We start from the raw sequence: 19,312 nt of genomic DNA, 5'->3' as shown, positions 1-19,312 counted from the left end.
GGAAGGTTTTTTTTGGAAGTTAAACAAGAAGCAGCTAAAATCTAATTTACTCATTTGAAGAACGGTTAGCTTGTATTAAATTCACCTGGCTTGAACTGAATCCTCACACCAGCATCATTCTGTATCTTCTTGATCATTTCTCCACTTCTCCCTATTACAATACCAACAGCAAATCGAGGTACAGGGACCTAACAGAAAACGTAATTAGTATGCATTGCAACATGGACAAGACTAGTGATGGCTATAAATAATTTTGCCAGGATTTTCCTGTAAAAACAATGCACCAAATCTGTCAAAAAAGTAAAACTTAAAGGCAAGCCAACCAAAATAACAATCACTGAAGCTCGGTAATTCTTTGCTGCATGGAATACAGACTCGGGACAATGTGTCCAACCTTCAGCCCATTTGTTTCATTTGCTTAGTCAGTATGTCATTCACTTACATCCAATGCTTCGTTAGTTCCTCCCAAACGGGATCCATACTCATTACGCTGCTCTCGAAAACCACCTTGATCTCGGTCACGAATTAGATCCATCACCATGTCCTTGGCTTGCTGAAGCACACAATCGAAAAATATATAAAAGATTGTGCTCGTCATCTTCCAGTCATTAGTAGCCCCAACACTAACAGTTATAATAAAAAAAAAAGAGGAAGAAATGCTGTAGCCTACCTGTACTTTGAATGGATCTCCTGTTATGCGGAGGGGTTTGTCTGATCCTGTCGGCTGAGGTCCATCTTGAATCATCACCATCTTGACTCCTGCACGTTCCTATTTTGCAACAAAACAATTCCATGTACCCACCTTTGCAAGTTTAAATCAGTACCAGGTCTCAGTACTTACAAAACAAAGCAAAAACAGTAAACATAACTCTTACCTGCAATTGCTTGATTGTTTCTCCACCTTTCCCAATAACAAGCCCAGCCTTGCTTGCAGGAATCATAATCTCCTGCACTGAAGTACCTGGTCCATCTCCATGATGTGTACCTGGGCCAATTCGGCCCCTTTCAACTATCTGATCAAGTAGCCTCTTTGCAGCCCTAGAATATCAAATACATTAAAAAAAAGACTACTTTAAATGTCCCCACGTATGGGGGTGGTAGCTGAAAGGGGGGAAAAAAAATCATTAAGTTTTAATTGCCTCCCAATCCACAATGAGACTTGAATACAAGATCGGAGAGGTAATTATAACTGGACTCCTATTGCATAAACCCTGTGCATACACAATTGAACACCATGCAGTTATAATTTTTCCACAGGCTATCATGATATTATGGTAAGCACCATATAGAAATCACTGAATATCTGAAGTACACTTACAGAATGGAATCAGGACTTCCTGTCAACATGCAGGACCTTTCTGGCAAACCACCACTGTCTGAAAATGAAATTCACAAAGTCAGAGCATATGGAGTTAGGGAACAGATGTAATAGAACAGATAGAAAAGGGGCTGGAAAACAAAGTAGGGATTAATGGTTATAAAAGCAAAATACTATGGATGCTGGAAATCTGAAATATAAAAAGCATTGGAAAGACTCAGCAGGATTGGCATTATCTAGAGAGAGAGAAGCAGACTTAACATTTCAGGTCTGTGACCTTACATCAGAACTGGATTAGGGATTAATGGTTAGTTATTTAGACTGGCGGAAGGTAGGAATTACTGCTCTACAGGGATTGCTGCTGGATCTCTGTTGCTTACCATTTACATAAATGATTGAGTCAAATTTGGTCAAATCAAAGTACACGTTTGTGGATAACACCAAATTGAGGGTATAGTTAATCCTGAGCAAGACTGAGACAAAATACGGGACGACATTAACAACCTAACAGAATGGACATGTAAACGGCAAATCAATTTCAATTTTTTTTTTTAAAGTGTGAGGTGGCGCATTTTGATAGGAGGAATAAGTTGGTTACCTACTAGAACTGTTCTGAAGGGTCACTGACCTGAAACGTTAACTCTGCTTCTCTCTCCACAGATGCTGCCAAACCTGCTGAATATTTCCAGTATTTCTTGTTTTTATTTCAGATTTCCAGCATCCGCAACATTTTTGCTTTTATTTTAGTATAGTAACTACACTTCAATTGAGAGGAAACAGAACTAAATCTTTAGGTTTGATTAACCAACAAAATGAGCAACTTTGGAGTACACCCACAGTTAATTCTCAACGGGTTAATTATCTCTGCTTATATATTCCAATGCACTTTTTCAGTGTTGCTTTAAAAAAAGCGGTCTATTACAATTTGACCAGGGCATCAAGTTATACCTTAGTAACATTACAATCCAAACAACTTCAACTATATTTAAAACCTAACTGCACACACAAAACTACTCAAATGACTTAACCACAAAATAATTCGAAAAAGAAAATCTTACCAGGCGCAATCTGTACTTTGCACCCAGACTCTTGCTGTATCCGTGAGATCTGCTCCCCACCGCGACCGATTACTAAAAAAAAATTACTTTTATTATCCTGCTAAGTTGTCATTAGCTTATTAAAATGCAATTTTAAACCAAATACAATCTATATATTAAGCCAAACTTGCTTGTGAACACAGATTTTCCACATACACTAGGTTGCAAAAGTATCAATCTTTCCCATGCTTGCAACTGACTCTTTGCAAAACAGGTCAGCAATTCTTATCCCTTTCAATCCATCCCCTAGAGTTATCAGACAACATTTGGTTTTAAACAATGTTTGCAAACTCTATTTCCAGGTAACTAGATGGGGGAGGGGAGGAAAGGGTGGGGGTGGGAGACCGAGTAGAGGCAAGGCAAGGCAGAGCTAGGGACTAGACAGGGAGCAGTGGGCACAGACAGATAAGGAGGAAAGATGGGAGTGAAGAGAGGGAGCAGGAAGAGAAAGACAAGTGAGCGGGAAACGAACAAACTGTTTCCCCTAAATTAAATTGCAAAACAAGGTATGAAATCAGGTTAGTAGTGGTGGGGAGTGGACAGAGCTGATTTTCACACTGACGTTCAGCATACATTTCAGACCCAGACACACAGCAGAGTAATATGAACTGCTTGAACATTTATCATTTCCTACCAAGAGAGCAGTGCTTACTTCTCTGTATTGACTCAGCATGAGACAGAATAAACTTTGACAAAACAGACCCAGCTGGCCCAAATGCTTCTAGTGTTCAAAACTTCAGTTAATTTATGGAAAATTTCCACCAAATTTCTTTTAAAGAATTCTGTTGAAGGAAGTAACAGATTTAACATTGAAATGTAGTCAGCCAGTGTTAACTTAAGGGTGTCAGCCGAGGCCCCACCCAGACTGGAGATTTGATGAAAACCAAAGCAAAAAAAAAATGCTGGAAATACTCAGCAGGTCTGGCAGCATCTGTTCAGAGAGCAACAGAGTTAACGTTTCAGGTCACTGACCTGAAAGTTTAACTCTGCTGCTCTCTCCACAGATGCTGCCAGACCAGCTGAGTATTTCCAGCACTTTTTTTTATTTCAGATTTCCAAGATGTGCAGTATTTTGCTTTTATTCTGGAGATTTGATTGTCTATGCTGTATGGCTGGAGGAACCATTAGCAGTTTGAGTGAAACCTCCGAGAAACTGGGTGTGTGCAGATCAAGAAAGGACGGTGTGAGCTTGGTTGTGATTAGCTCTAACCACTTAATCTTGCTGCTCCAGCTTTCACACAATGCCAACTTGGACAAGGTAACATAAGAGGGCAACTGGCACCCATACAATTGCACATGAGGAGCAAGCAAAATTTTTGAGTGATAAGGCAGGAAAATGAAATGTGGGGGGGCATCTCTCAGGCATATAGGTTATTTGAAGTGGTAAAGCATCTGTGAATGTAAACAAAACTAGTTGTTTCAAACAGGGCAATATGCAAGAAACTAAATTTTACATCCATTTCCATTTATTTAATGTAGAAAAACACTCTAAAGTGCTTTGCAGGGGTGTGATCGAAAAATGGATGCTCAGCTCAAGGTGGAGCTATTAGGAAGGGTGATTAAAAGCTTCAAAGAGGTGATTCGTAAGGAGGGTCTTAGAGCTGACTGATGTGAAAAGAGGAAGGTGAAAGTAGGAAGGTATTTCCAGAGCATGGGGTCTACGTGGCTGAAGGCACAGCCACCAACGACAATGAGAAGGGAATGGTCGATGAAGATGAAGGGTCTGAGCTGATATGGGTTGCCATGGCAAGATTTAAAGACACCAATTAGAATTTTAAATGAGGAAAGAGCAGGAGCCAAAATAGATCAGCGAGGATGAAAGCTGGGAGGCTGGCCAGCAAAGAATTGCTATTGTTAAGCCTGGAGATCACGAAAGCACATACAAAAGCTTCAATAGCAGATGGGCAGAGACTGGAAATGTTATGGAGATGGAAGTTGGGAGTCATGATGGAGGATGTAGGATCAGAAGCTCAGCTCCTGACGCCACAGATGCCAATAGCCTGGTTCAACCAAAGACTGTGGTTGGGGAGATTAATGGAGTCAGTATTAAAGGTATGGAATTTGTGGCAAATGCCAACAAAGGTAACTTCATTCTTTCCCAAGGAAAATTGCAGTTCAAAGATTGGATGTTGGACAAGTAGGCAGTGGAAAGAAGCAGGGGAGGGGTTGAGAGAATGGTGGAGAGAGAGCTGTGTACCAGTGTACATGTGGATACAAATCTAAATTTAAAAAAAATTCATTTACTTACTAAATCCAACCATACCGTCGGGTACCTTGTACTCCTCTGTCGCGATTGACCTAAATTTTTAAAAGAAGTTCAGAAATTATCCAACACACTGTTCCCTGTAGCATATAGTTGCTCTCCATCTTACTCCACAGCAGTCAGCCATCCTTTATCTAGCTCTCAACCATTACAATTTTAGTAAATGCAGTTTCCCCAATACTCAGTTTGTTATGGTAACGACTATGTGTGCCAGAGAGATCAGTCAGCTTTGCTCTACCCAGTTTATAAAGTGAGCTTATCACAGCTGATGTGCATGGTGAGTAGTGCTACAAGGGTACTGAGTTAAGGAATAAAAGTCACTCAGGTCAGCAACCAAGTGACTGTTACCAGAATGTGGGCATATATCGAAGTCAATCCAGGCAGAATTTTATTCAGCCATGACTTAGCTTGCCAGCATTCTAAGCTCACACACGAAGAACTGCCATTTGGACTATCTATCAGAGGGCTGCCCCATTTTAGCCAAAAAGTGAAAGTCCATTGCTGCTCTGCAACATTTTATTTAGCCAAGTCTTTTAAAATCCTTTGCTCGCATCACTAGGATAATACAATCACATAACTGGACTACGCAACAAAATACTTCAAAATATTTCCCAACAACTTCATTTAAGACATCTAATTGTTTTCAACAAGACCATTAACTAATTTTGTTTCAAGGAACATGCACTGGTGTGTCCTATTACAGGACAGAACAGCCACAAAATGACTCAATGGGGATAATGCACTGCCTGATCTTTACACATTTTTAAATATTTAAAATGGGTAGTGAACAATGTCCATATGACCTCATCCAATTATCTCCTACACTCTAACCCGATTTCAGCTGAAGACTATACTTGGCCTTAGCTGTCTGTGCATAGTGCCGCATGTAATGACTAGTTACCTACTGAATGTTAGGCAAACCCTCAGACAAACCTGTATTTACATAGTTGAGAGAGGGTTGGCTGACATTATCTCCAGTCATAGAATGGATACAGCACAGAAGGATGCCATTTGGCCCATCATATCCATGTCAGCTCACTGCAACAGCAACTCAGTTACTCCCACTCGCCCACCCTTTCCTCGTAGCACTGCCAATTTTCTCTCCTCGGGTGCTTATCCAATTTCTTTTGAAAGCCACGGTTGTATGCCTCCACCAAACTCTCTAGTGCATTCCAGAACCTACCCACTCGTTGCGTCGAAGATTTTCCTCATGTTGCCGCTGCTTCTTTTGCTAATCGCCTGTAAGTTGTGTCCTCTTGTTTTCAACCCTTCCGCCAATGGCGACAGTTTCTCCCCATCTATTCTGTCCAGACTCCTCATGATTTTGAGCACCTCTATTAAATCTTGGCTCAACCTTCGCGTCGAAGAACAGCCCCAGCTTCTCCAATCTATCCATGTAACTGAAGTCCCTCATGCCTGGAACAGTCCTCGTAAATCTTTTCTGCACCCTTTCTAAAGCCTTCATATCCTTTCTAAAGTGTGATGCCCAGAATTGGACACAATACTCCAGTTGAGGCAGAACTGCATTTCATAAAGATTCATCGTAACTTGCTTGCTTTTGTACTTTATGCTTCTATTTATAAAGCAAGGATCCCATATGCTTTCTTAACCACTTTCCAAACCTGCTCTCTGCCACCTTATTTATTCACATAATACTCCCAGGTATCTCTGTTCCTGCACCCCTTTAGAATTGTGCCCTTTATATTACCTCTCCTTGTTCTTTCTACCAAAATTTACCACTTCACAAATCTGTCGGAAATTTCATCATATTTTAGATCTTTAACTTCTGTAGCTATGAAACTACATTACACAGTGCTGCGTTTAATAAATCATATCAAGTCAATTACACTAGATACATGAAATGACCACATGACTCATCCACAAAGTATGAAGCAGTACCACATGATTCATTGTGCAAGTTAAATGGTTTCCCTACCTCTGTTGATGCATTGCAGCTAGCTGTGCTCCAAATGCTTAAAGGAAAAGAGAGCAAATATTAACCAATAATCTGTATGACTGTAAAGAACAGAGCTAATTAAACATAAGAAAATACACAGCATGAAAAGGTCACACATCATGAATTACATTTATATGGATTTTAAGGAGCATCTTACATAGCATATGCAGCAAAAACAAGCCATTCATCCCAACAAATCTATGTGTTTATACTCCACGAGCATCCTCCCACTTTACCTGATCTAACACTATCTGCATATCCTTCATGTCTTTCGCGCTCACCTGCTTCGAGTATCCCCTCAAATGCACCTACACGATCTGCCTCAACTATTCCATGTTAGATTCTACATTGTAACCACTTTCTAGATAAAGATTCTCTTAAATACCTTAATGAATGTATTGGTTCTTAAAACTCCAACAGAGCAAACACCATTCTATTATCAATTCAACTGCTTCAGTTTCTCGCTCATTCCACGTTAAACAAAGTCACATGCACGCTTCTATCAGGGTCCATTTTCCTAGTCCTTTGGCAATGGTAAATTGGCGATGGGACAGGGTTGACAGGACAGATGACACAGACAACAGATGCATGAAGGTCACTGGACCCCTGTGTTGGGACAGAGGTGTTTTTGGGCAGCAGCATCTGTGACTGAACAGTCCCCTTCAGGATACCCTCTGCTCACCACAAATGGGGAGGGGGCATTGTTGTTACCAGGACTGGTTCGACGAAAACAATGCTGAAATACGCGACTTCCTGGAACAAAACCAAGCAGCCTTCAGGGCCTGGCAGAACAACCCAAGGTTGTAAGTCAAGGCGGCAGCATTCCAACAGCTCAAGGCTGACATCCAATGACAAATCAGAAGATAAAGGACAAGAATACATAAGTAGGGAGATTATGCTTCAGTTATACAAGGTATTAATGAAACCACATCTGGAATACTGTGTACAGTATTGGTTTCCTTATTTAAAGGATGGATGTAAATGCGTTGAAAGCGGTTCGGAGAAGGTCTACTAGACTAATACCTGGAATTGGCGTGATGCCTTATGAGGAAAGGTTGGACAGGCAAGGCTTATATCCGCTGGAATTTAGAAGAACAAGTGGCAACTTGATTGAAACATATATGATCTTGAGGAGTCTTGACATGGTGGATAGGGAAAGGATGCTTCCTCTAGTGTGAGAATCAAGAACGATTTAAAAATAACGGGTTGCTCATATAAGACAGATGAGGAGAATTTTTTTCTCTTGGAGGGTTGTGAGTCTTTGAAGCTCTCTTCCTCAAAAGATGGTGGAAGCAGAATCTCTGAATATTTTTAAGGCAGAGGTAGATCAGATTCTCAATAAAGGGGTAAAAAGTTATCTGGGGTAGGCAGGAATGTGAAGTTGAGGTTACAATCAGATCAGCCATGAGCTTGTTGAATGGCAGAATAGGCTCGAGGGGCTGAGTGGCTGACTCCTGCTCCTAATTCATATATACGTATAGATGTGGTGGGAAGAGAAAGCCCGAGATCCAACAATATGCTGACCATCATGACAGGCGAAGCTTTTTTCAAGCACCAGGTCCATCTATGGGCCAAGATCAAATGGGCAAAGAAATTTCTCATCTCTGCCCTAAGTGGCTTCTCCCTTATTTTGAAATTGTGTCCCCTGGTTCCAGACTCCCCAACCAAGGTAAACATCTTACCTGCATCTACCCTGTCTACCCTTTTATTTTGTAGGTTTCAATGAGATCACCTCTGATTCTTCGAAACTCTAGAGAATACAGGCTCAGCTTCCCCAATCTCTCCTCCTAGGACAATCCCACCATCCCGGGAACAATCATTGCACTCCCTCTATGGCAATAATATCCTTCCTAAGGTAAGGGGACCAAAACTGCACACAGTACTCCAAGTGCGGTCTAACCAATTTCTATACAATTGAAGCAAGACTTCACTACTGCTGCACTCAAATCCTCTTGCGATAAAGGCGAACATACCATTAGCCTTTCTAATTGCTTGCTGCACCTGCATGTTAGTTTTCAGTGACTTATTGACGAGGACACCCAGATCCCTTTGTACATCTGCACTTTCTAAGAAATACTCCACACTTTCTAATCTAACATTTTAACTATTCCTCCTACCAAAGTGGATAATCTCATTGTTCCACATTATATTCCATCTGCCATGTTCTTGCACACTCACTGAGTCTGTCCAAATCATCTTGAAGCCGCTTTGCATCTCCCTTACAACACACATTGCCATCTAGTTTTGTGTCATCCGCAAACTTGGAAATATTACATTTGGTCCCCACATCCAAATCATTGATAGGACGTTGAAAACCTCTACCAAGGAGGGAGGAGGGATATAGAGGCTGAGAGGTTTAGGAAAGGAATTCTCAAGTTTAGGCACTAGGCAGATGAAGGCAAGGCCGCAAATGATGGAGTGATGAAAATCAGGGACGCACAAAAGGCCAGAATTAGAGGAGCTCAGAGATTTCAGAAAGTTGGGGCTGGAGCATGTTAAGAGATAGGGAGTGATGAAGTCATGTAGGGATTTGAAAACAAGGATGAGAATTTTAAAAATTGAGATACAGGCAGACCAGGAGCCAATCTAGGCCAGCGAGGTGAATGGGACTTGCTGCAAGTTAGGATGCCTGTTATGGCACTTATGTTATTCAACTGTGGCAACTTTTCGCTGACCACTGTTGATTCCCTTTTCTAGGAAACATGGAATTTATTCCCTGACCACCTCAAAAACCATCTAACAGCCAGAAACAGTTACTCAATTGTGCAACCATATGCACAGTTCTGTGAGATTATCAGCATCACATGGGTAGGTGACAGTTTTATACAAAATTCACCTAAACTGTTGCAAAATACCCAAGATTGGAGCGAATGGGATAAATTGAAGAAATTAATGCAGATTATCACACCAGCAGTATATTACATTGAAGTGTAAATGAGCGAGCGCTGCACTGTTGAAGGTGCTGTCTCTCAGACACGACATTAAACTTGCTGTCTCAGGCAGACATAAAAGATTCCATGATAATACTTCGAAGCACGGGGGGAGTTCGCCTTGGTGCCCTGGCCAGAAATTTAGATTAAATTTATTCAAACTGGAAGGCAAATTAAGGCTCACAAAATAATTCATGAGAGCACTCTCTAGAGCACATTTGTTTTCATTCAGCAAATGCAAAGCCAGGTCAGATGACCAATTTTATTTTTGAAACCAACTGCTATTTACAAAGACAAAACGAGTTGCATTGGTGAATCACAAAATTATTGTTCATCTTTTCATGTCAAGGATCCAACAGTTTCATGATCACTTTTACCAGCATCAACTATTTTTTAGTAAACAGCAATCAGATTCTCTAACTGCAACGGTCAGATTCGAACTTCCTGAAGACTTCAGTTTGGAAAAGCAAAACTTCATGAAGTCCTACAAATACAAAACTTATTTCCATTTTAAACTAAAATTACTTTTTTTTTAATGTTAATTTTATTATGACCCTGAGCTGATTTCCAGGATTTCTCATTTTTATTCCAGGTCACTGGGACATTTAAGGGCTGCACTACTAAGACCTGAATATGGTTTTCAGAATAGTATCTCAATTACGTGGAGGCGTCTGCTCAATCAACTCAATTTATTGGATGTTTCAGTACATATGCTAATAGACCAGCAAATGGTTTAAACTGGTTAAAAGTTTAAACTGATTACTAAGTGTGTGATCTTCCCATATTAGAATCAAGAAGAGGCCAGTGCACCCATTGTGCCTGTGCTGGTACCTGTTCTTCAACTGGATCAATCTAACCCAATCCAGTTCTCTGAATTTAAATGGCTTGAATAAACTTTGCATAGCTGTATTGGAACCAAGTTGAAGTGCATATCATAAATTCTGTTCAGAAGACAGAAGAGGGAGTAATCATGTCAAGATTGTGTTTAATAAAGGTGTGAAAGAATCCCATTCTAGCATCATTGAATAGGAGAAACATTTCTCCTTTTGGAAAAGCACTATACTTACGGTCATTCTGGGCAACTTTCTTGGTATCTGGTTGATCTGCAAAACAAAGCATTTTCTCAACTGATGCACATAACTGCTTCACTGCACCAAATTAATCATTGTGAAACAGGCCAGTCAATGCTCACCTTTAAAATAATACATCAAATAATTGGCTTTAGAAGGAAAAATTTGTACTTTGCAGTACTACAGTTGGATAAGATTTTAAATGACCCAATATCCCAAGTATCAGTAAAAACATTTTAGCATTACAACTGAACAGGAACCAAGAAGTCATAAGAATCCTTGAAAGTACAGGCAGCTCTAAAGGCAACATGAACACAAAAGAATAGAAACTATATCTGAACTCACTTTGTTACAGTTAAAGCATGTGAATATATATATGTACACATATATTTAGCACGTTGACAGGTCCTTACTAGGGATCTGAAATTGTGATGAGTCAAGTTTGAGTTTCACGAGTCTCAAGGTAGGGTTTTTAAAAATTGCTATAGGGTCAGTGGATCTGCAAACGTAGGAAGTCTTTGTTTTGAGAAAGCAGCCTTCAGACCCACACTCAAAAATTCAAAATTGACCAGCCCTGAGCAACGGTCCACCCATACAGCTGAGTACATGCTCATAAAGCTCTCTCCTGGTGATCTCAATTCGCAACTAGCAGCATAAAGTGGGTGTACACAAGTCAGGACACAAAACGGCACACCAAAACAGGGGCAAAAAGACCAACATTTCACCCTTACTGTTCCATGAAATACTGCTTCTCCTTCTGTCAGGGTAGAAGAGCAGCTTCAGTATCAAACCAGCAAAGAACCCACAATTAGTTCCCCAACTCTGTAGTTTGATGAAAGATGGTCTAAGCTGGGAAGGATGGTCCTATGAAAATTTGTCAGCAAACTTTCTCCTGCACAAAAAAAATGTTGCAAACTACAATAAAATCTACTCTGGTTCTTATATTTTGGGAAGTGGGGATGGATTCAACTAGATTTATATTAAGAAAATAAAGTACTAACTACTTACCACATCACAGGACTATATCATCAAATGATGTGACACCATTAGCCCACCTCTGCAGGAAATATATCTGCATCAACATGGCACCAATCATTAAAAATTAAGTACATTTGGCCAAAACGTGTATGCTGGTGACCATTTTTTGTATGTGTATTACCTGCCAGTATCAGAACACCATCAAGTAAAACTCTTTCCATCTCCTTATAATAATTTAGGACTATGCGATATCCATTTTTTAAAAGTCTTACACATAAGCCAATAGTTTCCTGACTTCAAAAGAAGGTGGTACCCCTTCCTAGCACTTGCTCACGTTCAGACTTGCTTGACAGTTATCTACACATTAGGAAAAAAAAGTTACAACAATCGGCTCAAGTGTCTCCAAGACTCTTCCATAGGACAAAATTGCACTGCTGTTTAGCAAAGCCAGTAAGAATTTGCACTGATCCTGAAACTGACTCCAAAAAATCTCTAGAACCAAGAATGAACAAGAGCTATTGTGACATAGAAGACCTCAGTTCTATTTTGCCTTGATCCTCAACTGGCAATGTTGAAGATACATTTTCCAGATGGGAAAAAACTTACAAAACGTTGACCTGCATGGATCCGGCTAAAGGTGTGAGCCAACTGATGAGATATTCTCATTCTATCCATTTTTATGAAACCCTAGACCTCGAGATGAATGCACCAAAACAAATACAGCACTGTAGCCATTCACCTCCTGGAGCAAGTATAGCTCACATTATAATGCAAGTCCTCATTCTGTCAGACAATGAGTCTGAACTTTGATACTTTAATCAGCTTTTCATTATGCATCAAACTAACCCTTTATGATGTTAAAGGCACTATAAAAGGGCAACCTATTGCTTGATGTTATCATCCCATCATCCATTTGAATATATCAACTCCAATTTAAAAGCAGCTCATATGGTACATCAACTATGACGCTCCCCAAAAAGTAAAGCATGATATAATACCAGATAAAACACGCTGATGAGTTTATGGGAATCAAAATATCTTCCAAGGACTCACCTCCATCTTCCAGGGGCCTTTTCTGTCCACCATATCCATAATCAGAGGTATTTATTGCTGTTCCTGTATCCCCACCAATTTTTGCAGCAATCTGTAGTAAAAACACAATCAGCAAGTGATATTTTGAGGTGTCAAGTATACAACATTTCCCCTCCTTTCCAACTCTCATGTTCCATTGATGCCAGAAGTGGTGAATCTCAAGTATGCATGTCTAGACAGGGCAAGCAGATAATTCAAAATATAGGAACTTTTTACTCCATTACTGCGATAATAGCTCAGGGTTAAGCAATAAACACTGGCCTTGCCAATGACGCCCACATCCCATGAAAGAATAAAATAAACGACCTGCACTGCAGGAAACAAGGGGAAGAGAAAAAAATAAAATAAGTGGACAGGAAGCAATTAATCCCAGTCTTGTTTTTTCCCCCATAAAACTTTGATGAATTTTTGTGTGCTCAAATGAGTTTAAGTAATGGGCATTTCTCATTGCACCATTTCCACTTCCTCTACGAGTGACCAGTGTAGCTTTTCCAAGTAATATACCTAATGCCCACACCCCCTGGGAACTGTATTGGTACTAACCAATCTCATTTCGTCAGGGCACAAACTGAAAATCTATGCTTTTGACCTGGACCAAAGATAATCTCATGAACTAAACATAAGAACTAGGAGCAGGAGTAGGCAATTCAGCCCCTCAAGCCTGCTCCACCATTCAATACGATCATGGCTGATCTCATCTTGGCCACAACTCCACTTTCCTGCCCGTTCTCCATAACCCTTCAACCTATTTCTAATTAAAAATCGGTCTATCTCCTCCTTAAATTTACCCAATGTCCCGGCATCCACCACGTTCTGGGGTAGTGAATTCCACAGATTCACGACCCTTTGAGAGAAGTAATTTCTCATCATCTCGGTTTTAAATCTGCTACCCCTTATCCTAAAACTATGACCTCTCGTTCTAGATTGCCCACAAGAGGAAACATCCTCTCTATGTCTACTTTGTCAATCCTCTCAATCATCTTATATACCTCAATTAGATCTCCTCTCATTCTTCTAAACTCCGGAGAGTAAAGGCCGAAACTGCTCAATCTCTCTTCATAAGACAAGCCCCCCATCTCTGGAATCAATCTAGTGAACCTCCTCTGAACTGTCTCCAATGCAACTATGTCTCTCCTCAAGTAAGGGGACCAAAACTGTACGCAATACTCCAGGTGTGGTCTCACCAATGCCGTGTACAGTTGCAGCAACACTTCCCTACTTTTATACTCTTCCTTTAGCAATAAATGCCAAAATTCCATTTGCCTTCCTTATCACCTGCTGTACCTGCAAAGTAGTTTTGAGATTCATGCACGAGGACACCCAGATCCCTCTGCACCGAAGAACTCTGAAGTTTCTCTCCATTTAGATAATTTGCCTTTCTATTCTTCCGACCGAAATGGATAACCTCACATTTATCCACGTTAAAATACATCTGCCAAATTTTGGATTCTCTCTTGGAGATGGTCATTGCCTGGCACTTCTGTGGTGCGAATGTTATTTGCCACTTATCAGCCCAAGCCTGGGTATGGTCCAGGTCTTGCTGCATTTCTACACGGACTGCTTCAGTATCTGAGGAGTCGCGAATGGTGCTGAACATTGTGCAATCATCAGCGAACATCCCCACTTCTGACCTTATGATTGAAGGAAGGTCATGGATGAAGGAGCTGAAGATGGTTGGGCCTAGGACACTACCCTGAGGAACTTCTGCAGTGATGTCCCGGAGCTCAGATGATTTACCTCCAACAACCACAACCATCTTCCTTTGCGCTAGGTATGACTCCAACCAGTGGAGTGTTTTCCCCGATTCCCATTGACCTCAGTTTTGCGAGGGCTCCTTGACGCCATACTCGGTCAAATGCTGCCTTGATGTCAAAGGCAGTCACTCTCACCTCCCCTCGAGTTCAGCTCTTTTGTCCATGTCTGAAACAAGGCTGTAATGAGGTCAGGAGTTGAGTGGCCCTGGTGGAAACCTAAGTAAGCATCACTGAGCAGGTTATTGCTAAGCAAGTGCTGCTTGATGGCATTGCTGACGACACCTTTCGTCACTTTACAGATGATTGGGAGTAGACTAATGTGGTGTTAATTGGCCAGGTTGAACTTGTCCTGCCTTTTGTGTACAGGAAACACCTGGGCAATTTCCCACATTGCCAATTAGATGCCAGTGTTGCAGCTGTACTGTAACAGTTTGGCTAGGGGCGCGGCTAGTTCTGGATCGCAGATCTTCTGTACTATTGTCAGGGCCCATAGCCTTTGCAGTATCCAATGCCTTCAGTCGTTTCTTGACATCACACAGAGTGAGCCGAACTGGCTGAAGACTGAGTGGTATCTGTGATGCTGGTACCTTCGGGAGGAGGCCGAGATGGTTCAGCCACTTGGCACTTCTGGCTGAAGATTGTTGCAAATGCTTCAGCCTTATCTTTTGCACTGGTATACTGGGCTCTCCCATCATGGAGGATATAGATCCGATATAGTTCCGAAGAAGGGTCACTGACCCGAAACGTTAACTCTACTTCTCTTTCCACAGATGCTGCCAGACCTGCTGAGTGATTCCAGCATTTCTTGTTTTTGTTTCAGATTTCCAGCATCCGCAGTATTTTGCTTTTATTATATGGAGGATATAGATATTTGTGGAGCCATCTCCTCCAGTTAGTCCACCACCATTCACAACTGGATCTGGTCTGCAGAGCTCATATCTGATCCATTGGTTATGGGATCACTTACATCTATCACATGCTGCTTACACTGTTTGGCACGTAAGTAGTCCTGGGTTGTAACTTGACACCTCATTTTGAGGTATGCCTGGTGCTGCTCCTGGCATGCCCTCCTGCACTCTTCATTAAACCAGGGTTGGTCTCCCTACTTGATGGTAATTGTAGAGTGGGGGATATGCCGGGTCATTAGGTTACAGATTGTGGTTGAGTACAATTCTGCTGCTAGTGCAGAGGGAAACATTTGGCCCAGTGTGAGAGAAAGGGTGTGAAGCAGCAGACACAGCTAAATGTCACTAAGATTGATACAATCCAAAGAAGTCCATGTGCTCCTCGCATTTGCTGGAGTTGAGGGTGGAGATGACAATAATGACCATAAGCATGCATATGGATGTAGGGAACTTTTCCACACATCGTTGCAAAGCTGCAAGAATGCAGCTCCTTGCATCTTGGGTAATTTTTGTAAGAAAAAAATTGAGGTAACACTTCTAACATACTATGAAAAGATGGATAGAAACAGATTTCCAGTTGTTGAGGAGTGAAGGTGGGGCAAGAAAAATAGTATGAGATTCATAACAGATCACAGGAGAAAAAGATGTGAGACTGTGAGTCAGTTCTAGGATTAGTGGCTCAGACAGAAACTGATCAACTTCAAGTGTGTTTTGTTGGGTGGAAGGTAAATACCAGCACACATTGGTTCGGATGCACAGTCGGTTTCGGCGCTGTAACTTTCTCTGTATTTCTAAGCTGCAGGAGAGGAAGGAATGGAAGAGATTTGTATGTGTGGCTATGGGCCAGGAGTCTGACCTTAAATGCTTGAGTACCCACAATCTGGTTTCTACTATGTACCTCACTTGACAGTAGTTCCATAGAGTATGTACAGAATCATAGAAAGTTAAAGGCACAGAAAGAAGCTTCTTGGCCCATCGTGTCTATGCCGACCGAAAAACAATCCACCCATTCTAACTCCACCTTCCAGCATTTGGTCCGTAGCCCTGTAGATTACGGCACTTGAGGTGCATATCCAGACTCATTTTGAATGAATTGAGGGTTTCTGCCTCAGCTGAAGCCTGGCTCGGGTATAAAATTAAAGCCCGACCCCCGCCAACCAGAACCCAACCCGAGCCCTTGAATTTTTTTTTTGCGCCTGCACCAACATGAATCTCCTTCATTTGTTCCAGCAGCAGGCCACAGTGTCAGTGGGGCAGAATTTTGGGGATAGTAACCATAACTCTGAAAGATTTAAGGTAGTTATGGAAAAGGACAAAGATGGACCAGAAATAAAGGTACTGAATTGGGGGAAGGCCGATTTCAATATGATAAAACATAATCTGGCCAAACTGGACTGGGAGCAGCTACTTGTAGGAAAGTCTACATCACATCAGTGGGAGTCATTCAAAGAGGAAATTGAGAGAGCTCAGAGCCAACATGTACCGGTGAAGGGTAGGACGAACAGGCCCAGGGAATCCTGGATGTCAAGGGATACAGAGGATTGGATCAGGAAAAAGAAAAGGAGGCTTACGGCAGATCCCAAGCTCTGAAAACAGCGGAGGCACTAGAGGAGTATAGAAAGTGTAGGGTGGCACTTAATTAGGAGCGCGAAGAGGGGACATGAAAAAACACTGGCGGGCAAGATAAAGGAAAATCCCAAGGCGTTTTATAAGTACATTAAGGGTAAGAGGATAACCAGAGAAAGGGTAGGGCCCATTAGGGACCAAACGTGGCAATCTTTGCGTGGAGCCAGAGGACACAGGTCAGGTTTTAAATGATTACTTTTCATTGGTGTTCACTATGGAGGACGACGTAGGTGTAGAGATCAGGGAGGGGGATTGAGATATACTTGAACATATTAGCATTGAAAGGGAGGAAATATTAGCTGTCTTAGCAAGTTTAAAAGTGGATAAATCCCCAGGCCCAGATGAGATGTATCCCAGGTTATGTGAGGCAAGGGAGGAAATAGCAGGGGCTTTGACACACATCTGGAGGTACCAGAGGACCGGAGGACAGCGAATGTGGTACCACTATTTAAGAAGGGTAGTAGGGATAAACCAGGTAATTACAGGCCGGTGAGTCTAATATCAGTGGTTGGGAAAATATTGGGAAAAATTCTGAGGGACAGGATTAAGCTCCACTTGGAGAGGCAGGGATTAACCAGGGATAGTCAGCATGGCTTTATCAGGGGGAGTTTGTGTTGTACTAACTTGATTGAATTTTTTGAGGTGGTGACTAGATGTGTCGATGAGGGTAAAGCAGTAGATGTAGTATACATGGATTTCAGTAAGACTTTTGATAAGGTCCCGTATGGGAGATTGGTTAAGAAGGTAAGAGCCCATGGGATCCAGGGAAATTTGGCAAATTGGATCCAAAATTTGCTTAGTGGCAGGAGGCAGAGGGTAATGGTCGAGGGCTGTTTTTGCAATTGGAAGCCTGTGACCAGCGGTGTACCACAGGGATCGGTGCTGGGATTCTTGCTGTTTGTAGTGTACATTAACGATTTATAGACTCAGTGTTACAGCACAGAAACAGGTCCTTCGGCCCAACACTGCTGCGCCGACCATCAAGCACCCGTAAAAAACTAATCCCACTTCCCCGCACTTGGCCCGTAGCCTTGTATGATCAGTAAGTTTGCAGATAACACGAAAATTGGTGGTGTTGTAAATAGTGAGGAGGAAATCCTTAGATTACAGGGAGATATAGTTGGGCTGGTAAGATGGGCGGAGCAGTGGCAAATGGAATTTAATCCTGAAAAGCATGAGGTAATGCATTTTGGGAGGACTAACAAGGCAAGGGAATATACAATGGATGGAAGGACCCTAGGAAGTACAGAAGGACCTTGGTGTACTTGTCCATAGATCACTGAAGGCAGCAGCACAGGTAGATAAGGTGGTTAGGAAGGCATATGGGATACTTGCCTTTATTAGCCGAGGCATAGAATATAAGAGCAGGGAGGTTATGATAGACTATATAAAATGCTAGATAGGCCATAGCTGGAGTTCTGTGTACAGTTCTGGTCATCACACTATAGGAAGGATGTGATTCCACTGGAGAGGGTGCAGAGATTCACCAGGATGTTGCCTGGGCTGGAGCATTTCAGCTGTGAAGAGAGACTGAAAAGGCTAGGGTTGTTTTCCTTGGAGCAGAGAAGGCTGAGGGGGGACATGATTTGGGTGTATAAGATTGAGGGGCATTGATAGGTTAGATAAGAAACTTTTTCCCTTAGCAGAGGGGTCAAGAACTAGGGGGCATAGATTTAGGGTAAGGGGCAGGAGGTTTGGGGGGATTTGAGGAAAAATTATTTCACCCAGAGGGTGGTTGGAATCTGGAACACACCGCCTGAAGAGGTGGTGGAGGCAGGAACCCTCACAACATTTAAGAAGTACTTAGATGAGCACTTGAAATGCCATAGCATACAAGGCTATGGGCCAAGTGCAGGAAGATGGGATTAGAATAGTTGGGTGCTGGATGGCCAGCACAGACACGATGGGCCAAAGGGCCTGTTTCTGTGCTGTATAACTTTATGATTCCTGCAGCTGGAGTTGTGGGAAATCATGGGTAAGCCTGATCCTGTGACTTCCCGGAAGCAGTGTCCAGCCCCCACCCCGAATGGACTCAGAATTTCGACCCGACCCCGACACATGTAGTCAGGTTCAGGTCGGGTAGCCAGGCTTTAGCCTCAAATACCTCTTCAGGCAATAAGTTCCAGACCCCCACCACCCTCTAGGTGAAAAATATTTTCCTCGTCTCCCCTTTAATTTTTCCACCAATCACTATAAATCTAAGCCACCGACCCCTCTGCTAAGGTGAGCAGGCCCTTCACCTCCACTCTATCCAGGCCCCTCAAAATTTTGTACATTTCAATCTGATCTCCCCTCAGCCTTCTCAGTTCAAAGGAGAACAAT

The 19,312-nt window shown here is 42.0% G+C and overlaps 1 protein-coding gene across 8 annotated transcripts in view; it reads right to left on the bottom strand.

Moving 5' to 3' along the window:
- fubp1 (far upstream element (FUSE) binding protein 1) overlaps positions 1–19,312 on the bottom strand; it is a 59,288-nt gene that overhangs the window by 37,922 nt on the left and 2,054 nt on the right. For all 8 annotated transcript variants that reach the window (XR_010975469.1, XR_010975468.1, XR_010975470.1 and 5 more), the window contains exons 2-11: positions 12,667–12,757; positions 10,633–10,668; positions 6,615–6,651; positions 4,664–4,713; positions 2,377–2,448; positions 1,319–1,376; positions 876–1,038; positions 671–769; positions 443–553; positions 86–188 (exon numbers count right to left, since the gene is read on the bottom strand). Coding sequence is in view for 4 of the 8 variants with exons in the window: in XM_068036676.1 (XP_067892777.1) it covers positions 86–188; positions 443–553; positions 671–769; positions 876–1,038; positions 1,319–1,376; positions 2,377–2,448; positions 4,664–4,713; positions 6,615–6,651; positions 10,633–10,668; positions 12,667–12,757 (820 nt within the window). In the remaining 4 variants the exon portion in view is untranslated. The remainder of the gene's footprint in view (positions 1–85; positions 189–442; positions 554–670; positions 770–875; positions 1,039–1,318; positions 1,377–2,376; positions 2,449–4,663; positions 4,714–6,614; positions 6,652–10,632; positions 10,669–12,666; positions 12,758–19,312) is intronic.

This window comes from Heterodontus francisci, chromosome 8, assembly GCF_036365525.1.
Source record: "Heterodontus francisci isolate sHetFra1 chromosome 8, sHetFra1.hap1, whole genome shotgun sequence".
Taxonomy (NCBI): Eukaryota; Metazoa; Chordata; class Chondrichthyes; order Heterodontiformes; family Heterodontidae; genus Heterodontus; species Heterodontus francisci.
This window is presented reverse-complemented; position numbering and strand designations above follow the sequence as displayed.